We start from the raw sequence: 20,707 nt of genomic DNA on the forward strand, positions 1-20,707 counted from the left end.
ATGTGAGAAGACCAATTGACTTCAATAGGACTACTACTCATCTGAGTAAAATTGAGCATGTGCATAAGTGTTTGCAGGGTCTTACTTTGTAAATAGAATCACTAATTTAAAAGAAGCTTTCAGTATAACAGTCATGTGCTTTGCTTCAGTGGTTCAGGGTTAGAGCTGGGTAAACGGGTTCACTTATATAAGAATCAGTATGAAAATTGGCTTATTCCTTGAACTAAAGTTAATCCATCCCTGACTAGAATTCCTTTGATTTTTACATGAAATACAGTGAAATCAGCCCAGTCCCATCTGAGATATTGTCTATATTAAGACAATAGTAAAGACAAAATGTAAACATTTATATGTATATATGGGCATGGGATCTCACATATTTACCAGAGGAACTGACGATAGACGTCAATCAGTTAATGAGAGTCTAGAATATTTGACTATAGAGTCTGCAAGTAATAATTGTTGTCTCTTTTTCAGGATGTGGAATTGGGATAATGTATTATGGAAAGGGGTTCACAGTATATAACTTGGGTTCACATGGGTCCTTCTAAAGCAAATGTACTGTTGTATGAGAAACGCCATCTAAAAGTAGCCACACACTGATGACTCAGAGAAAGCAACCTAATACCTAGAGCCCTGCAAATCTGCGGATATTCGCTTTATAGCCACAGACCATGTTTGTGGATCAGATGTGGATACACATTTTGTATCCGCACAGGGCTCTTCTAATACCTAGCTCTTATATAGTGCTTTTCATCAATAGCTCTCAAAGAGCTTCATAATAATAAAAATTAATAACTAGCTCTTCTATGCTATTTTTATCTGTAGATCTCAATGTGCTTTACAAAGGAGGTAAGCATCACTTTACAGATGGGGTAAAAGAGGCACAGAGAGGGGAAGTGACTTGCCCAAGGTCACCCAGCAGGCCAGTGGCTGAGCCAGGAATAGAACCCAAGTGTCCTGAGTTCAAATCCAATGCTCTCCACACTAGGAAACACTGCCTCTCCACAGTGGTACTGAATAATATTTACTTCACAATGGTGAGTCAGTGTCATTATCACCATTTGACAGATGGGGAAACCAAAATGCAGAAAGGTAAAGTAATTTCCTTAAGGTCACATGATTAGTCGGTGTCTGAGCCAGGAACAGAACCGACAGAATCCCAGAGCAGGACCCTAGCCATGGGGTTATGCTGCCTCCCACTATATCACACAACACTCCCATTCACTTGCCTCTGCAGCACAGCTCATTTACCCCCCAGATTGAATCTTTCACACAATTTCTTTTGCATCAAAAGTTTGTAATGTGCGTTCTTGACCTCTTACAGGTCAAGTTTCATCAGTACATAGAAAGACAGATCCATCACGGTCAGAGAGTGTGATCTAGTGACTAGTCTGGCAGTGACTCTGCCACTGCCATGCTGTATGACCTTGGTCAAGTCATTTCACCTCCCCGTGCCTCAGTCCCCCCCCCCCCAAATGGGATTCATGATCCTTACCCATTTTTCCAAGCCACTTTGAGATCCTGAGATGATGGTAGTGAATAGGTGCAAAGTAGAAGTAGCATTATAATACGTTTGAAAAAATCATTTGACTGCAGATGTCAACCAGGTCCTGCATCCAATTCTAGAACACTGATAATTGCTTTAAAGGTATTTAGAAATCTGTTTATAGAATTGCTTGGATTTAAGATCTGCTTCAATGCATATTTGCTCTAATGGCACAAGATTAGCCCATCATTGCCATTTATGTATATGTTGCAGTTTGAGGATCAGTTTTTTTTGTCTTGTTAAACAAGTTTTATGATACTGTCCAACCTAGCTTGGTGTACCTGGAGCCTGAGACTGACATCCTGTAGGGCCTGAGTCCCGTTTACACAGCTCTGATAGTGTACATGGTACACTGCCGGAGAGGTGTAAAGAGGACTTAGTGCAAATGAGAATCGGGTTCCAAGTCTTCTGTTGTATTTTGGCCTCATTTATTTAACACCCTCGATGCAATATTATGTGTGTTTTAAAGAATGACAGAAATTAGATATGGAAAAGACTGAACAGTAGAGCTGGTTAGAAAATTGGGGGAGAAGGGGACGTAGGGATCCTGCAGAAAATTTAAGTTTTTTGTCAAAAAAAAAAAAACCCACAAGAATTTTTGGCCAAGAACCATTCAATTTTGGAGTTTTTTGTTTTCTGATGAAAAATCAAAACTATTCAAGGAAAGAAGACATTTGTCACAAAAAAAGATATGTCTATACTATGCTATTTGGGCACTTCTATTAGAATTATTTTATTAATAAAAAACTGTTCATTTAACATTTAGAGGCATATTTATAGAGGTGGAAAACTCTAAGTGCAAGTACTGTTATGTATATATCGTCCACTTTTGCTGTATTGCCTTGGCGTATGATCTGTCGTGTGGATGCATCATATGCATTAGCGGTTTTATTTTAAAGTTAGACAACTCAAAAGTTTAAAATTAAATATTTAAACTTCCTAGAAATACCCCTAAGCAATCAATTTTAGATGTATACACACAGACATGCATGTAAAATTTTGCTTGCTTGTTTGTTTTTTTAGCGAACTTTGTTTTCATAGCTTCTTGATTAGAAGCCCAAACATATTTTTATTAGAACTAAGACACTTTAGAAATTATTTGCAAATAAAAGAATGATGCCCAGGCTCAGAATTTGCGCTTCAGACCAATGCAGCAGAAAAATATCCTTTATAATAGGGGTTTATAGCAGAAATAACAAAAGCCTATTCACTAGGATCCTGAATCAATGCCTAGTGGAGTCAACGGAAAGACTCAATATGTGGATGAGTCAGACTCAGTCAGTGGGAAGAGGGGGATTCAGAAGATGTGAGTGCTATTCCCAGTTCTGACCTGCTATGTGACCTTTTGCACATCACTTCACCTCTCTGCTTCCCCTCCCCCCTTTTGTCTATTTACACAGTAAACTCTTCGGGGCAGGGCTGGACTCTTATTCTTTGTTTGTACAGCACCTAGCACAGTGCAGCCCCGATCTTGGCCGGGGCCACAGACACTACTAGAATAAAAATAAATAATCAAAATAATACAAGCAATGCCCTGTCAAAGAGAATTTTAGACACTCTGTGACCCATGGCCAACATAAAGACCTGACACCACAAAAGCCTCAAATTTCACCCTATGTAAGTTTCTATGAGTTTAAATACACCTGTGAATAACAGTACTGTAGGTATTAAAATGATAAAGTGAGTCAGAATGATGAAAAGCATAGACGTAGCAAGGTAAATCAGAATTTTAAAGAGATCAGATACTTCCCCTCTGGTACGTTTGTGTTTGCTTTCTGTCCGGAAACACAGATCTTTTTGTTTTCCAAAGGATTAATTCAAACATCAACTTCCCATTTGTAACATTTGAATAAAAGCCTTTTTTTTTAAACTCCTCACTGCTTCCCACAGGTGTGAGCCCTTTACATGGACAGACTCCAATGGAGAGGATAAAAGAGTCACCTTCATTATTGTACCCTGCTACATCACTGGGCTCATTTACAGTCAAAACACTCAAACAAATGGAAAGTTTTGCAGAGATGTACTCAGGGAAAAACAAACAGATATGCCTCTCCAAAACTCACATAGAGTCAAATTCCCTCCTGTGCAGGCTTCACTGGGACTTAAGTGTTGCCTAGGGGATAAATCACTGGTCTGGGACTCAGGATCCCTGGGTTCTAGTCTCAGCTCTGGAACTGGCCTTCTGAGCAACCCTGGGCAAGTCATTTTGCTTCTCCGTGCCTCAGTTTCCCCATCTGTAAAATGGAGCTAATGTAGTTCCCTGCTTTGTAAAGCTTTCTGAGATCTACTGCTGAAAAGTACTATATAAGAGCGAGGTATTATTAATTAATTATTATTATTAAGTGGTTCATAGGCCTTGCATTGGCTCTCTGCACAAGGGCGAATTTCATCCTTAAAGAACAGCTTTACCCAACTTAACCCAAAGTCTCTGACTATTTTACCACTTCCACCTGCTTTCAGTTCCTTTGAAGAACAGACTATTTTTTACCAAGTCGACTTGCTGTTTCGTCTTGATCTGTTCAAGGGAAATGTTTGGTTCAGATTAAAACAAGTAATTAAGTACAAAAGTCTTGCTTGAAATTATTTGCTTTTCTAACCAATCAGATATGCTGGGCCAAATTACAACCTGCCAATCCAAAGAATAACATAATATAAAAAGCTAAGTTCTCTGCGGCTGCAAATTGGTGTTGCTCCCTTGACTTTAATGGAGTTGCATGGATTTACACCCAGGGGGAATCTGGCCCATAATTTATTTCTTTTAGGTTTATAGAACAATAAAAAACGCCCATACATAATCCTCTGGGTGCCCCAAACACTTCAACTTAAATGTTCAAATGGTGACCGCCCAAATATGAATGAACTCAGCTAGCTGATAAATCAAAGCAGCAAAAATGCCCCGTTAGCCCCACCCCCAGAGACACACCCTCAGCCTCCCCACGAAACCCTGTCAAATAAATGCCTTTTGCAACATGCCCAGAAGGTCACCAAGTTTTGGACCAATGAGGGTGGGGAACAAGTTCCAGAGTCCCGGGACCCTCACAAACCCCTCCTCCCCCGCCAGTCATACTACTTAGCTCTCATCTAGCACGTTTGATCGTTCTCTTGCAAAGCACTTTACAAAGAAAGGTCATTTTCATCATCCCCATTTTATAAATAGGGAAACTGATGCACATGGAGGGACATGAATTGCCCCTGGTCATCCAGCAGGGCAGTAGCAGAGCTCAACATTGAATCCAGGTCACCCAAGTCCCAGTCCAGTACCCTATCAACTATAATATCCCTGAGGCCCCTCTCAGGTATACAGAACTCACACCCAGTGTTGGTCTGGTTTTTTTTTTTAAACGAACTAATAATAGAATCTTAAATATATACCAAACACACCATCTTTTTCATTAGGCAAGGCAGCATACTGCACAGCATAGACTTCTACCACTTGAGCCAAAGGAGTAACACTGTTAACTGGTAGCAGTAGTAGGCTGTTATCCGCTAGTGGACCAGCCACTAGAGAGGGATACAGTACCCACTCTGCCAATGGGGGTTACACTTTTTAGATATTAGTTACTATTAATTGATGTTATCAGGATCTTTAAATTATCTGGATTTTGTTGAATGTAAATGACAATTATTCATTGTAAGAAGATAGTAAAAATTTAGTTAAAACACTGGTGAATGTTAGCAAAAAATAAGGTTATTACCTCTTTAATATATCTGCCTACTTTTTTTTTTTTTTTTTTGGTCTCATTGTTCTGTAATTCCATTGTGATTTGGGCTAGTGATTGCAAACGTGTTTTAATCTATTTTGGTGGGTAGGGTCTGAAATCGAGGCAGAATTAGTATGTTTGAGGCAACTCTTGAGATTACCACATGATTTATAATTTAAAAAGCCAACCTTAAACCCTTTTACAGACATGTAACACTTTGCGAGTGGTATTAACAAAGATGCATCAGAAAATTACATGAGGATATGGAAAAAACGCAGCTTGTTGCCCCTAGAAAACCCCACATCCTCTATATATGAAGGCCGCAAAAATGACAGATGAAAATTAATGAGCTCTCCATGTGTAGCAGCTGCAGAATGAAGCCCACGCCGACTCCTCTGATGGCAGATTCTCTCTGACATTGAAGGACAAGGCTAAGACTAGCAGTCTGAGCACAAGACTAGGAGACAGGAACCTCCTTAACCTCTCAAACAGCCCATCCCTAGGGAACAACTCTTTGTTTTAATGGAATTTGCTCTGCCTAAATGAGACTTAGAATTACTAATTATTTTACCTTTGCATTGGGATGGTGCTTTTCAGATGCTTTCTGCACAAGCAGTCAATGGCAGTGCTTGAACGAGAACCCATGCCTCCTGACTTAGCTCCTTGTCTGCTAGACCGTGCTGTCTACTGAAACAGAGAGTGGGCTTGAGAAACTAGTTCCTCATTATCTAGAGTTTAGCACAATTTAATCAAAAACATTGTAATGAGAATGTATTTTAGCTGGGCCATTTGGGTTTGGAGTTTTGGGTCTGTGTTGCGCTGACAGTAATATTGCCTCGGAGTATGAATGTACAGTATGTGCCACATATCAACACCCAGGTTTCCAAAGCACCTTATTACCAATTTTCAAAGTCGAATGGGAGTTTCACCAGACAGTTCCTACTGAGATGAATGGAAGCCATATGGCTAACTCCCCTTAGTTAACTTTGAAAATCTCAACCACCAATTGTAAGACCAGAAGGGCTCACTTATGATCCCCTAGTCATCGCTTGCGTAACACAGGCTAGCGAATTTCACCCACTGATTCCCGCAGCAGAGAGAATTCGTCTTCCCCACTGCACAGTGGCCATCATCACGCCCAGTAACTTCTTAATGAACAAGACCATAAGGCAGGGACTGTCTTTTTGTTCTGTGTTTGTACAGTCCCTAGCACAATGGAGTCCTGAGCCACAAGTGGGATTCCTAAGCGCTATTGCAATACAAATAATAATCTTTTAGGCATACATCCCATCTTGATTTAAAGACACTTGACAATTTGACTATCCGTACCTTGGTAAGCGATTCCATTTATTCTACTTCCTGGCTGAATTCTACTCACACATGCTCCCTTTGTTTAGTTCCTACAGACTACGGCAAACGAGTTTACCAAGGAGTGAGAGTAAAACACACAGTCAAAGATCTCCTTGCCGAAAAACGATCGAGACAGACCAGCGGCTCCCGATTCAGTGTAAGTCGTGTTTTAAACAGAAATGTCATTGTACAGAATCCTCTTGCTTTAAGAGGATTTGCACTGAGCACAATGTACCTGCAACACCGAAGTCTTCACAAAGTTTTGTCCTTAGGCAGCCTTCTTGGTATAGGAGTTTAAAACAAAGGATTAAGAGCCAGGAGGATCTTTCAGGAGTCTAACGTAAGATGAGCTACTGTGGGATGTCAGAAACCACCATCGTCAGGGCAAAAAGCAGGAATATTTGTGCAGTTAGGGTTGGATCCAAAGATCACTGAATCTCTAATTAATTTTTCATGTCAATGAAACCCTAAGAGATTTAAATCCGAGGAGGCACAAATCTCACCCACTTTAACTAAACTGATAACACTAAATTTCCAGTGCCTTTCACAAACTTATGTTATGGCCTTCAACGACAGATTAATGTACCAGCATCTATGTCTGACCAAACTGACTCGGTAAAAATGAATGTCCTACCCCAAATGTTATACGCCCTACAAGCCGTGTGTGTGTGTGTGTGTGTGTGTGTGTGTGTGTGAGTGAGAGAGAGAGAGAGAGAGATTCCTGGAAAGAGATAGAGAATCAGCTTGCTGAGGATCCAAAGGCAGAAAAGGGGCATTAACTTTCTCAATGGAAATTCTGGCAGCTGTAATGCAATAGGCTTGGAAATTGCTGAATTTTACAGAAACTGAGAATAGCCTCACATGACAAAGCACTGAAGCAACCTATTACTCTTCTTTTACCCTTCCTAACCTGATTTATGGCAAAGACACTTGGTTCCCTCAGGAAGTCAGGGAACATCCTATGCTGGGGACCACTCTGTTCTGTTCTATGCTATGCTATATACGTTTTTATACCATGCTTATCTGAGCACCTTCCAGCAGTGCATTGAGCAACTTGATTACACACCTGCCAGGTGTGGTTTGTTCTCTCATCCTCTCCCAAGAGGGAAAAGTGTTTTGTTTTGGTTGGTTGGTTGTTGTTATTACATATCCCTTTTGCTATATGTTTATATACCAGTGAAGGGAAGGTCAAAGAGATGCACCTTGCATTTGGACTGGAAAGTGGCGAGGTTTGTGATAGTCTTTAGTTTCTGGGGGCAGTCGTCAGGCTTGGACCACCTCCGGAGAAGAGATTACCAGCTTGAGAGGCCTTAAAGGGGCTTGATTTTTCAGAAGGTAGTTGCTCAGCATTTTCTGAAAACCAGACCCTTTTAAGGTGTCCCACATTGGGCACCCAAAAACAGAAGCTCACTGATCACTTCTGATAATCTTGGCTCTACTTACTAAAGGAGAAAGTCCACAAATCAGGGAAGAACTGATTAGAAGAAACAGCAGACTCTGTCTTAACCCAACTAAACTCCTGTCTCTTCTGAATAACTTCTTAGTGGAGATTCAGTCACTAGTGTCTACCTCATATTCTATACCCTGGACTTGAGCTCTTCAAAATTCTTCTTGAGGGTTATCTGTGGCAGAAAGCACTTGAATACCCCTTTGAAGGTACTGAGTTCAGTGGCTCTTGGCCAATTTGCCACAGCTAAGCATCTGACCCTAAGTAATCTGTAACACAAGCAAATGCAGCACCTCTTGCTGCAAAGACTTTTCCATTTTTCTTCCATTTTAAACAAAATGAATTCAGAGCTACACTTAAGATGCTCCAAATGTGATTATCAATCACTGTCACTCATGCATTATTTATGGGCTGCCATTATACATGCTGATTATACATGGGCATGGATCCATTATTTCATGCACCGCAAGTCAGCAGTAGACTCAGGGACAGATTCTCCATTCAGACACAATGTGTTTGTGCCAGTTTAACTCCACTGACTTCAGCAGTTACACGGACATAAAACCGGCATCAGACCCTTAGTGTTTAACCCTTTAGAATACACTCTGGGAACCATCCCATGCAACCAAGTCTCTGGCACTAATTTAAGCCAATGTAACACAATGTCAGGCTACATTTTGCCGTTCTTAATTCTATCCAATTACTCTTAGTTATACCCCTGTTCAGAACCCCAAATAATTGCCTTGGAGTTTAGAGTCTTGGAATAGTTGGACTTTATATTCTTCAGGTAGCTCCTGCCCTCCCAGAGATACACACTTAGGCTGAGATTTTGAAAAATGATTAATTCCCATTGGGTGAAGTCCTAGCCCCACAGAACTCAATGGCAGTTTTGCCATTGCCTTCCATGGATCCAGAATTTCACCCAAAGTGCCCAAAGCTCCTTGAGTGACTTTGCAAATCTTAGCCTAGCTAGTCTCTTAGCCACACAAATTTATCTCACTTTCATGTTTCACCATAAGTCACATCATCCAGCCTCTGATAAATTTGGTTTCTCTTTTTTGAACTACCAGAAAGACACCGACAACTTGGAGATGACACAGTCTCCAGAACAGGACACAGTATTCCAGCTGTAATCACATCTGATATGATGACTGTGATGGTAAACTGTTCCCTGGAGGCATTTGCTATTTGTTATTACGGTTATGTGATTCGTCACCTTAGTCAAGTGGCATTATTTCTCATCTCTGACTGGCTGGGTATAATTGTGACAGATGAGGATGGTACTGTATTATCAAATCACTGAGCCTTTGATTTTCTCAGGGTACGGAGGAAGCAGTTTGTGGAATTAGGAGCAGAATGAGGGACATTTTAGAGCATTTGAAACTTTTTTCCTTTCCAGGCCATTTGAGTCAGGTTTTCACAGTTAGCAAAATTAGGCAGAAAACAGATTTTAAATTAATTTTCTCTCCATCACATTTGCATCCATTAGCTGCATGTGGCAAAAAACAAAAGTCAAACAACCAAACAAAAATTCAGCTCATAAATTACTTAAAATCAGAATTTGCCACACAAAACATACCAGCTTATAAGACTTGACATAAAGGCCCACAATGTGTGAGAGCAAGCACACCTTGGTGCATGCCTGACTTGCATAAGTGCATTGGGCACATGCACTTTTGTCTATGCCTAACTCATACAATGGCTTTTGTGCAGGCACGAACGCTTTGAAAAACCAACTGAAACTTCAGTCAATGATTCAAGACCGTCATGCTTTAGCCACTCTTCACTCTGGAATATAATTTGTTAGTCTCTAAGGTGCCACAGGTACTCCTGTTCTTTTTTCTGGAATATAAAGATGCCCCCTACTCAGTACTTAGATGTTATGGCGGTGGGTATTCTAGGAAGCCCTACGCTAGATAGATAGGCCAGTATTGTAAATGTTTCCTCACGCCTTATTTGCCATGTTTGTTTTGTATGCAAAAGCAGAACAGTTTTTGTGTATGTAGATAATACAAAATTACTCTCTAGCTAGTTCCTTACAATAAAAGTTATGGCGGTGGGCAAACTTCCGTATTCGCTGTGACAATTCTCTGATTTGTTTGGAAAAGAATTGCTGTGAGAAGAGATAAATAGATAACATAATATAATATTATGGAGTCTGAGTGAACAGCAGGTGAGTGAGCACGATAATGTATATTTATGATGCAGTGTAATTACATTGCACCCTTTGCATGGATCTGATCTTTGCTCAGAAATCAGTAAACCCTTCCTTAGCCAACAAAAGCTCATGGTCACAGATGTGTGCTCCCAGGCTGGCCTGATCATTGTCAGAAAGGTTGGTGAATGGTCTGTTGAGTGACATTAAAACTGTCACCATTCTGCAATAGTAGGTCTTTTATTCTCCAAATGATATAAAATAAATTTGCATTGTGATGATATACAGAGGATTTGCATTTTGATTTCCCACGAATTGCCGCGCCATGTTACCATTTCCTCTGATCTATCTGGGTGTCTGGAAAGGAGGCGGAGAGAGGAAGTGTTCCTCTCTGGGGGGAAAAAGGGGGACACCTAGTAAATAAATACCACCTAGTTCTTATATAGCACTTTTCATCCATAGATTTCCAAGTGCTTTACAAAGACAGGTCAGTATCATAGTCTTCATTTTACAGATGGGAAAACTGAGGCACAGCGAGATAAAATGACTTGCCTGAGGTCACTCAGCAAGCCAGGAATAGAATTCAGGTCTTCTGAGTCCTAGTCCAGAACTCTATCCACTAGACAACACTGCCTCCCATGATACATGTTCTCGCTACCCAAAGATGGACCTCCACAAAGGACAGACCTTCTAGCAGAGATTTGGTAAATACTAGGGCTGGCTGAAGTTTTGTCATCAAAATATTTTAAATGAAAAATAAAATGCACTGAAATTGTATATTTTAGTTGAAATTTTCTGGTTTTTCAACGAACCCCCCACAAAAAAAAAAATCAGATAAAAATGTACAGTTTTCAGTCTGAAAAACAGTTCTGGGTATTTTTGCAGTGAAAAAACAAATTCATGAGAAATTTATGGAAGGAAAAAAACCAACTCCCCCCATCACGCTTTTTAAAATTTCTTGGAAGAAACAGTTGGCATTTTTGACCAGCTCCACTAAGGGCAAGAAGGGCCTTGCAGCTCTGTTAAGTTCTGCTGAGGGTTTTATGAACAGTGAGCTGACCTGCCTCGTTAGCAGGACAACCAGATCCTGTGCAGGAGAAAGCATCACTATCATTGTTATTGAATTAGGCCCCAATCCTGCAACTGGATCCATGTGGTTGGATCTACTGAAATCCATGAAGGCCCAAGGATCAGCCCATGCAGATATATTTGCATAACCAAGGTGCGACTGTTTATTATTTATTTGCTTGGGATCCTCCTTTCACACACACATACCCCGCCACTCCGCTCTCCCCTCAGTGGACAGAGTGTGGCTTGTTTCATAATGCAAGCAAGTCATGTTGCTGAATAATGATGGTAAACTGAAACAGCAGCATTGCTCTATGCACTTTCTTTTGCAGCTCACAGGAAGCATTGCCTAGTAATGTAAATCAATGGAGAACAAGGCCCATACCAAGATTATTAATTGCTTTACAAACTATAGCCCCAGTGATGTTAAACAGACTCACTGATCTATACTAACTCCTGCTGTGTGAAAGGTACAGTTATGATAATCCTGCAGTGCTGAAAAGAAATAATGCAGGGAGGAAATAGACTAATGAGTTTAAAATAATCTGAGCCACACACCACTTGATAAGGAAACACAGAATGAAATCCAAAGTTTAAGCCCAGGCAAATATGTCAGTGTCTGTTCTGATTAATTGCCAGGGAGAATATGCTACAATGCCCATTCCAAGAAAGTTAACATCCAAAACCAAGTTAAGCAATTGGTGCTATTTGCCAGATCTCTGGAGCCGTCAATGAGATCAGTCTGCTGAGATGATCTGCAACATATGGGGATTTTTAACTATAAAAATAAAAAAATTCTGTAGGGCTCACATATGCCAATATTCCAAGGTGCTTTACATTAAAGACCAGAGGACTAATATGTACTAAGCCCACCTGCCCCAAGAGACCCGCTCTCTCCACAGGATACTGCCCTAGAGGAGATAAGCCTAGGCCCTCAAGTATCCCCCACACCATATAAAAATCAGCACATTCTCTATCAGAGTCCCTTTCTCTGGGAACTCTGTCCCCACCCCTCAAGGTGTGACAAAGCCCACATTTGCTGACCTCCCAAGCACTCCGCAAAGCTGCCATTGCTGCAGGGCTGAGGCAGTGGAGAGTGGTACAGAACTTCTGCCTGGGAGGAAGGGGGTATTAAACTGTATAGGTCACATGACAGGGGCTTAACTAATAAGGGGGGCAGGTGGGAAGCAGAAGTGCAGCTGCTTTGGACGGTTTTGTAACGCTAATCCAATTGTTTTCTTGAATGTATAAGAGCACCCTGAGCTTTGGCTGGACATGCTGGTGTGGAGTTTCTTTTAAATCAAGATCATAGGAATGAAGGAATGGAGGCGAGATCTCAGCCCAGGCAGGTAGAAAAGTAACAGAGGGTATCAGCACGCTGAATATTCTCAGCGTATTACAGTTCCTAGTGCTCATGCGAAATGTCTGAGTGTTCATCCCACTCAGCGCATTTGCAGCGTTTACTCAAAGGCCTCTGTAAAATGGCATTTTTAAATGTTAAACTACTTGCTGTGGGTAGTCTAATGACAGCCCAGTGCAGTTTAAAGCAGCTGATTCAAAGCTTAGCAGAGGTCTCTCTCACCTTAAATTACAAGGTGCTTGTTTATTAATGTAGAAACATTTTTTATTTATATTTCTTATGTACAAGAGGGCAAAACAGTCATTTGACTAGTGAAAATGTAACAAACAAGGGTGGAATGAGCGGGAATCTGGGGCCCCAGGCCCCCATACCAGATGATGGATGGGCAGCCTCGGTCAAATTTAAGATAGTGGTGTTAGCTCCATATGCTGAATTGCAACACAACTGACTCAAATGTGGCCTGCCCACCCCGTCATGATGGAGGGGAGCTAGGCCAAATTTGCGTGAGTGGCGTTGGGACATGGGGTCGCAAAGCTACCCAAATTTGAAGCGGCCAAACAGGTAACTTGGGCCCCCTCCTTAGCAAAATTCTGGTTGCATTCCTGGTAACAAACCCTACCATGGGGTATGAGCTGGTTTTGAATCCGGGTCCTATGGTACAAAAGACAGGACTGCTATCACGTGAGTTAAAGGAGTTTCTGGCAGACTGCTGTTTGCACCATAAAACTTGACCGCATTGTCTAAAATGCAAGAACTCAGTAAACCTGGAACTCTCTCTCGCTCTCTTGGATTTCGAAAAAGTTTCCTGCCTGCCAAAAAATACATACCATCCAGAGTCAGGCACCTGTTGAAGTGAAGGAGATAACACAAAACGTCAGCTAGTGGCCAGGGTTTCCTGCTAAATTGGCAGCAATCCGAGGGAGTTTTGAGGCAAACGTGTATGTTTAATAGCACCCTAGCTTGGTGCTGAAGGCTAGGCTATAACTAGATGAGTGACTGTGTGCATTTGCTGACTAGTGACTCAGACATGCTTGTCCTAGCCCCATGGGATCGGTGTCTTGTTCCATGCAACGCAGTAGAGGAGCAGGGGGCAGTTAAGAGTCACAAAAAAATTACAACTATCCCTGCCTCTCTCTGCCTCTTTCTTCTCCCAACCCCTGGCTGGCCCTTAGTTCCTTCCAAGCACTGTCTCTACAGCACCTGCGTTTGTCCCCTACCTGTTACTGCCTCTTTCCCATTCTGATGGAAAGGTATCCCTCATTTTCTGGGCTAGAACTCTCCTGAAACTGATGCTGGTCTCTCCATTTCATTTGCCAACTGGGCCCTTAGCCTTAAACCCACCCTTACTCACATGAGTAATCTTTCCTCACATGAACAGTCCCAGTAAACTCTGTAGGATTATATCAGAACAAACAAGAATTGCTAGACTGAATCAGACCGGAGCTCTATCTTGTCTCCTGCAGTGGCTGGTACCAGCTGCTTTAGAGGAAGGTGCCAGAAACCCTGCATAACCTGACCCCATGGAAAGTTTCTGCCTCTGCCCTCAATAGCTCAATGTTAGTTTAAGCCTATAGCAGGAGGCTTTATATCCTAGAGAAAGATTACTCAGGGTACGTACATGCAGAGAGTAGGATGTCGGAATAAGATCTGCATGGTCAAGTTCTAACCTGGTATAATAGAGTGTGTTCTCTTTGACAAAGCTCATCAGGATTCACTGGCCAGGATTTTCACAAGTGGCTAGTGATCTGGGGTGCCCAGCCACACCCCCTTTAGGGGGGCTGATTTTCACAGGTGGGTGCTCAGCACTTAGTGAAAATCCAGAGCCTTTAAAGGGGCAGAAATCGGGCCCCTCAAAAACGGACAGAGCTAAAATCATTTCTCTCTTTTTGACATCCTAGCCATTGCTTTTACTTTGTGATTTAAAGTATTTTATGTCTAAAACGAGCAACACCCCAGATTGACTAGGTAGGAGCAGTAAAAGGAGAAAAAACACAGATGATTCACTTCTTTTCTATGTTTTCAATATAATCCCCAAAGTAGCCCTGAACAAGTAGGGTACATTCTGTAAAATACTCCACCATGAAACTGCCACCGTCCTGCCTGTGGAATACTCTTTCCTCAAACCTCTTATCATCTTTGGAGGAGCCCATAGGCAGCTGTGAACTTACCATGTTAGCTAAAGGAAGTCTTAACACTGGCAAATTTAATTCAAATATAAACCTCTAAATTTGGTTGCCTGACATGGCAGGAACCTCCTGTTTGCAGTATGCAAACTGGAAATTGTATACTGCACCGCCTTACAGGGTCAAAAGCAGTGGAATAGTTAAAATCTCTCTTGGTAGGGTTGGTTTTTGTTTTGTTTTATTTTAAATAGGGTTTAAAGTTTGGAGAAAGACCTCAGTACAAAATATTTGTGTCAGTGCTCACAATGATGTGCATCTGAGCTTTTCCATATAGAGAAAGCTGCCTGTTACATGGTATGCAGAAATCTGCTCGTGCAGTTGTAGTAGCAGCATTCGTATGATGCACTGGAGGTAATCTGAAACGGGGAGCTGAGGTATGAAATATTATTCAGGGCTTGCTTGACCTCCACTAAACTTCAAGTGCCAGATGATATATGTTTAACATTGTGTACCAACTGCGCTGAAAGAGTAGTAGTTAGGTGTTCAGAGGTGCCACTCATTTCATTTGCAAAGAGGGTCCAAGCAGGTGGCCCAGTTCAGAATCTCGGAGAAGTGAATGGAGAACTCTGTCAGACCAAAGGTCCATCTAGCCCAGTAGCCAGTCTTCTGACAGTGGCCAGTGCCAGATGCTTCAGAGGGAATGAACAGAACAGGGATGTCGAGTGATCCATCCCATCATCCAGTCCCAGCTTCTGGCAGTTGGAGGTTTAGGGATACCTGGAGCATGGGTCAAACAATTCTCATTTGGGCCATATTTTATGGAAACGCAAGACTAAGAAAATGCTGCTTCCTAAACTCATAGAAATGACAGTAGAAATGGCTCTGAGCAAGGTATATTTACTGCTGATTTGACCATAGGAATTTGAATTGGGATTCCAAGGAGGCAAGATCCCCCTGGAGCAAAGTGATCCATAGTGATCCAGAGCACAATACTAATAGAATGGCTAAATCTCTCAGTTGGATGATAAAACTGGTATTCAGTATTTTGCTTTCTATGTTCACCGAAAACTCATGGCCAGCATAACAAACAAACAATGTTTAGTGAAAAATAAAATAACTGTTGCAAAACTTTTGCATTCTGGAGTGCATTTGCATCAATATTTTACCTGTTCTTTGAAAAACTAAAACCTGTATTTAAAAAGAAGCATTGGCCCTGCATGTGAACACCCAGTTCATGGGTCAGATTCTCTGCCCACTTAAGTCATCCCATGCTCTGTGACGAGCTGCGGAGGAGCTCCTGGCTGCAATGCACAGAGCTCTGCCACCCATTTGTTCTCCTCTGCCCACTTTTCTGCAGGAGGGGAGCACACAGGCCTGCGTTAATTGGATAGTTACATGGTTAACAGACCTCTACCTTGGTTGATTTTTAACTGAATTCATATACACATAGGCCCCAATCCTATAGTCAGATCCCTGTGGGATGATCCCTGCACTCATATGGAACCCCACTGGGACTCTGCACAGGTGTAAGAATTCATCCGTGTGGATCCAATCACAGCATCTGGACTATCATGTCATCAATCCTGTGGCTTTTCACAACCGAATGTTTGTTGATTAATCTGCCACAGTTTATACCCCTCCTTCCACCCCCACCCCCTTTACTTCCATTTGCTGATATTGGTGCCTGTTAATTCTGCCTCAGTTGAAACAGTACAACTGGAAAAACGACCAGGCTCACGTTGCAAGCACTATAGATGGTTGATCTGTTAATGACTTCCGTAGAAGGAGTGTGTGATTAGAATACACAATGGAAACTCTGCTGCAAATCCATAAATATTCCCCCCTATTCATTGTCCAGGACAACACCCAGTGCATGTGCAATGACTCACCTTCAGAGATCATCAACGGGGTTTGAACTCCAGACCCTTAGTCCCAAAGCACAGACCTGTTGGGATAACTGGTCCTACAAATTTGCCCAAATTGTGAGCTCAGCTGTGAGAAGCGAGTGAAAGTTCATAAAGTGTCACAATAACCGATGATAATAAAAGTTGATGGGGAAAGTTACAAAAGGGAGACAGACTGAATTAGTGCAAACAGAAAGGCCTCCTGATATAATTCAAGGACTGTTTTAAGATCATGCTTGGCAAACGAGACAGCATCAGACCAAAAAAATCAATGAACCATAATTGGTGTGCCAGAAATTAGGCCTATTGATGGACAAAATAATGACAGGACAGGCTATTCTGCCCATCACTCCCTTTTGGGGTCCTTAAAGAAAGACTCTGGGGAGAAAAAATTGGCTACCGGTGTGAGCTTCAACATTATGGCTGCCACTCCCACCATCTTCTGGGACCATGGCCCTACAGCATCCTGATCCTGAGAGATGTCCTGCCCAGACTGGGCCACAGAGATGGACCCAGATGACGCTGCTACCTCCATCAGCTCCAGCTAAATCCTGAACCTTGTTTAAAACTGTTTAGTGTTGGACAGTGACTGGGGCATGTTAACAACTTTGACTTTTTAGGCTCCTATATTCCATCTAAATTGATACAACAGACCTCGACCCCTTGAGCAACTCCATTAGCTGGTAGCAGCAGTTGGTTGTTATCCACTAGCAGACCAGCCACTAGAGGGGGACGTGACACACACTTGGCCAGTGCGGTACACATATAGAGCCTGGCTTTCCTTTGTACTGCCCACATAGAGTAATTTACACCTGTGCAGAGTAGGTGTGAAATGCTACAAATCAGAACAATAACACTTTATACCCCCTTTCCACTGGTATATATGACTGCGCATGGTGCAGGGCAATGGAGTATCAGGCACAGTTTTTAACACAGAGGATCCTGGACACTGAATCATTTGGGGCTGACTCTCACATGAAGGCCACTTTACACCACTCTGACCGTGTAAAGGAACTTTAATGTAAAGGAGCGTCAAGCCCAGTTATCTTGATTTTCCTGCCATTATCAGCATTTGTCTGAGTGCTCTGAAATCTCTTCCTAGCCTCCATCTGCTATTACTTTCTCTCTCCAGAGCTTGCAATCTTGTGCCTAATTCCTTCTTATTAGCTTCACTGAGATTCCAAAACTACATCGAAATGATGCAAAACCCACTTCCAAGCTACACGTTTACGCTCTGGATTGCAGAAGAAAACACTTTCAATGTCTCTTTATTTTTTAGGGCAATGCCAGCACCTCCCCGTCTCCATTTGTCCAAATGTCGGGTGAGTATTTTCACTTAATCATACATGACTTTAGCGTCGGCAATCCAGTGCCATTACAGTTTCATTCTTCCTGTGAAGGGACTTGAAAATACTACCACGAAGAACTGTGGTGGTGCCACCCAACACTCAGAGAGGAGAGTCACTGAAGGGTTAACTCAGAAAGGTATCCTAATGACATTAAATCCCTTCCCTGAAGCCCCAAGGAAAGGGAGACCACGAGAACCAACTCTGAGAGAGGAAGGCCAGTCTTGTAGTTTACTTTGCTGAATAGACATTGACCTAAACACATGCGTTTGTGCTTTGCTGAATCGGCCAATGCTGGGTTTCCTGAGGTTTAATTGGTACCTGAATTGGGCTTACCTGAGTCTATGGGAGACTGGTTTCTGGATCTTCAATAAGAGTTTGTCAAGTTCTGGTACAACACACACCAAGACAGAGAAAGGGGAAGGCCATGCTGTCATTTGATAATTTCGTAGTTTCATAGAGTGTAAGGCCAGAAGGGACCATTAGATAATCTAGTCTGACCTCCTGTATATCGCAGGCCATTACATTTCACTCAATTACCACCATATTGAGCCCCATAATTCGGGATAGACTAAAGCATTTCAGTCCTAGGAGACTAAACTGGTGTGTGCCACAGGCAGAGAACAGGAGAAACTGAGGTGTGACCAATGCCTGAGCCCCCTGCAATGGCAGGGAAATGATTAGATGAGATCTTCCAAGATGATCCTAGCTTGAGATCCGTGCCCCATGCTGCAGAGGAAGGCAAAAAAAACCAGGGACCCTGTAATGACCATGGGGGTAAAACCTGCTGTGCGGGGACACTTGTTTAATGACAGGATTCTCTCCTGCCCTGGGAAGTGGGCAGATGTTTGTTACAGATGGAGGGGAGAGTTGTGTGGTTTTCAGCTCTGTTGATTTGCCCAATGAATTTTGACTCAGTGCCTGGTGACTTTGACATGACCTTTCATTGGTATGACTTCCATCTTTCTCGCCAGCAGGCTCCACTGCCATGTCTGGTTACTATGGAGTTAGGAGATCATTCATGTCCGATTTGGATTTCCACAACACTAAGCCGCTTTCAAATGATGTTTATGCTTCATCCCTGGGGGCAAAGTCCTTTCCGTGTGACTCCTCTGCCGTTCAAGGGTACCCGCCGCTACTGGACCCCTATTTCACCGAGGACTATCGCGCCGCTGCCGTAACACCCAGCACCAGCTCCCTTTTCAGCACCTCCTCGCTGCCCCCGCTCCTGCCGCCCTTCCCCAATGATTCAGCACATTTCTTAATAGTGAGTCTGTGCACTGCTTGGAATTTAGTATCCAGGGTTAAATGGTGGGTTGGATTGTGTAGAGGGTGCACCACATCTTGAGGCATGGTACTGGAGCAGAGGGAGCCTTGGTCTGATCCATTATGACAGTTCCTATGCTGCTGTCTTCCTGTCTCCTTCTGCCTAGCGAAGCCTCCCTGGCTGTCCCGCTGGGATCTGTCAGTTTTGCTTGTGGGTTGGTGGGAGGAGAGTTGATTGGAAGTGTCACAAAGTTCTCCTGCCTCTACCACCCCAAGGAGCAAGAACCAAGCTCAGTCCCACACCCACAGCTCCTGCATGGCACGTATGAATCTGTATGCTCCACCCTCCCTCTTCAAACCCCACTGAAATGATAACCAAGGCCCTGATCCAGCCGAGCACTTACGGATATGCTTAATTTCAATTGACTTCACTGGGACTACTCGTGGGCTTACAGTTAAAGTGCTTTGCTGGATCAGGGCCTAAGACAATCAAGTCTGATCTGGAACTGGGTGCAATGTAGTTTACTCATGCCATAAATTCTGGCTCTGTTTTCCTTAATCACTTTTTACACACTCCTGCTAGTGTCTAAGGACAATACAGAGCTGGCGGTGTGGGGCCTAGGTTAGAAAGCAGGAATAGCTTAGCCTGGTAAACTCAGAAGCTAGAAGACCCAGTAGATTAGGTGTTTGTGTCTTTTTGCTCTGGAACATGGCATTATTCTCAAAGATCTCCCTCACCCTCTTTCCAACAGAGAGACTCCTGGGAGCAGGGCATGCCCGACAGCCTCAACCAATCAGATGCCGTGTGCTCAGATTCCCTACAAACCTTGCCCACAACTACCAGCTGCCTCACCTCTCACGAGACTGGAAGCACTTCCCAGTATAGAAGCTCAAGCTGGGGTTCTGCCATCCCAGGAGCCCAGTCCTACCCTTTGCATGCTTTTGAAGACGTCCACTACGTACCCAGTTACCCTGCCACCTCGTCCTATTCCTTTTCACCATTTATGACTGTAGCGAATGACCTACCTCCCAAGATGCTCCACCTCTCATCAGAAGAACCCTTAGATACAACCTCCCTTCATGACAACTCCTCTTGGGCAAAAGAAGACGGGAGTCCAGTCTGGGGGACATATGAATGCCGAAGAACTTATTGAGGAAAGCTCACAGTTGGTGACAAATTAGAATTAACCTTCACTCAGACAGCTGAATTGATTGTAGGATATTTCCCTATAGTCAATCATTGAAAATGGAGGACAGTGATAACATACTTGGAGGCAAAAATGCTAAGAAGAATTTCAGACAAAGGAAATATTCATTGCTAAAATCAGCACACTACTTAATGCTCTGTTTAACAATATAATTGTCAGGGTTACTGTGTAGCTTGTAGACAATGGTCTCAATCCAATGCCCAGGGAAAGTCAATTTAAAAAGTCCAATG

The 20,707-nt window shown here is 42.7% G+C and overlaps 1 protein-coding gene across 1 annotated transcript; it reads left to right on the forward strand.

Moving 5' to 3' along the window:
• The first annotated feature begins 2,775 nt into the window (after positions 1 to 2,775).
• On the forward strand, positions 2,776 to 20,423 carry CUNH11orf53 (chromosome unknown C11orf53 homolog). Its single transcript, XM_029912898.1, has 5 exons — positions 2,776 to 2,855; positions 6,589 to 6,757; positions 17,937 to 17,979; positions 18,981 to 19,270; positions 20,022 to 20,423. Exons 1-5 carry the CDS (start codon positions 2,776 to 2,778, stop codon positions 20,421 to 20,423), a joined length of 984 nt encoding a protein of 327 aa, XP_029768758.1.
• The last annotated feature ends 284 nt before the right edge of the window (positions 20,424 to 20,707 follow it).

This window comes from Terrapene carolina, unplaced genomic scaffold (genome assembly GCF_002925995.2).
Source record: "Terrapene carolina triunguis isolate 2854851 unplaced genomic scaffold, T_m_triunguis-2.0 Scaffold374, whole genome shotgun sequence".
Taxonomy (NCBI): Eukaryota; Metazoa; Chordata; order Testudines; family Emydidae; genus Terrapene; species Terrapene triunguis.

Coding starts and splice junctions, on each gene's coding strand:
- CUNH11orf53 (XM_029912898.1), top strand. CDS start 2,776: ATGCCTAGTGGAGTCAACGGAAAGACTCAATATGTGGATGAGTCAGAC. Junction 2,856..6,588: donor AAGAGGGGGATTCAGAAGAT/GTGAGTGCTATT, acceptor TACCTTGGTAAG/CGATTCCATTTATTCTACTT. Junction 6,758..17,936: donor CCAGCGGCTCCCGATTCAGT/GTAAGTCGTGTT, acceptor TTTATTTTTTAG/GGCAATGCCAGCACCTCCCC.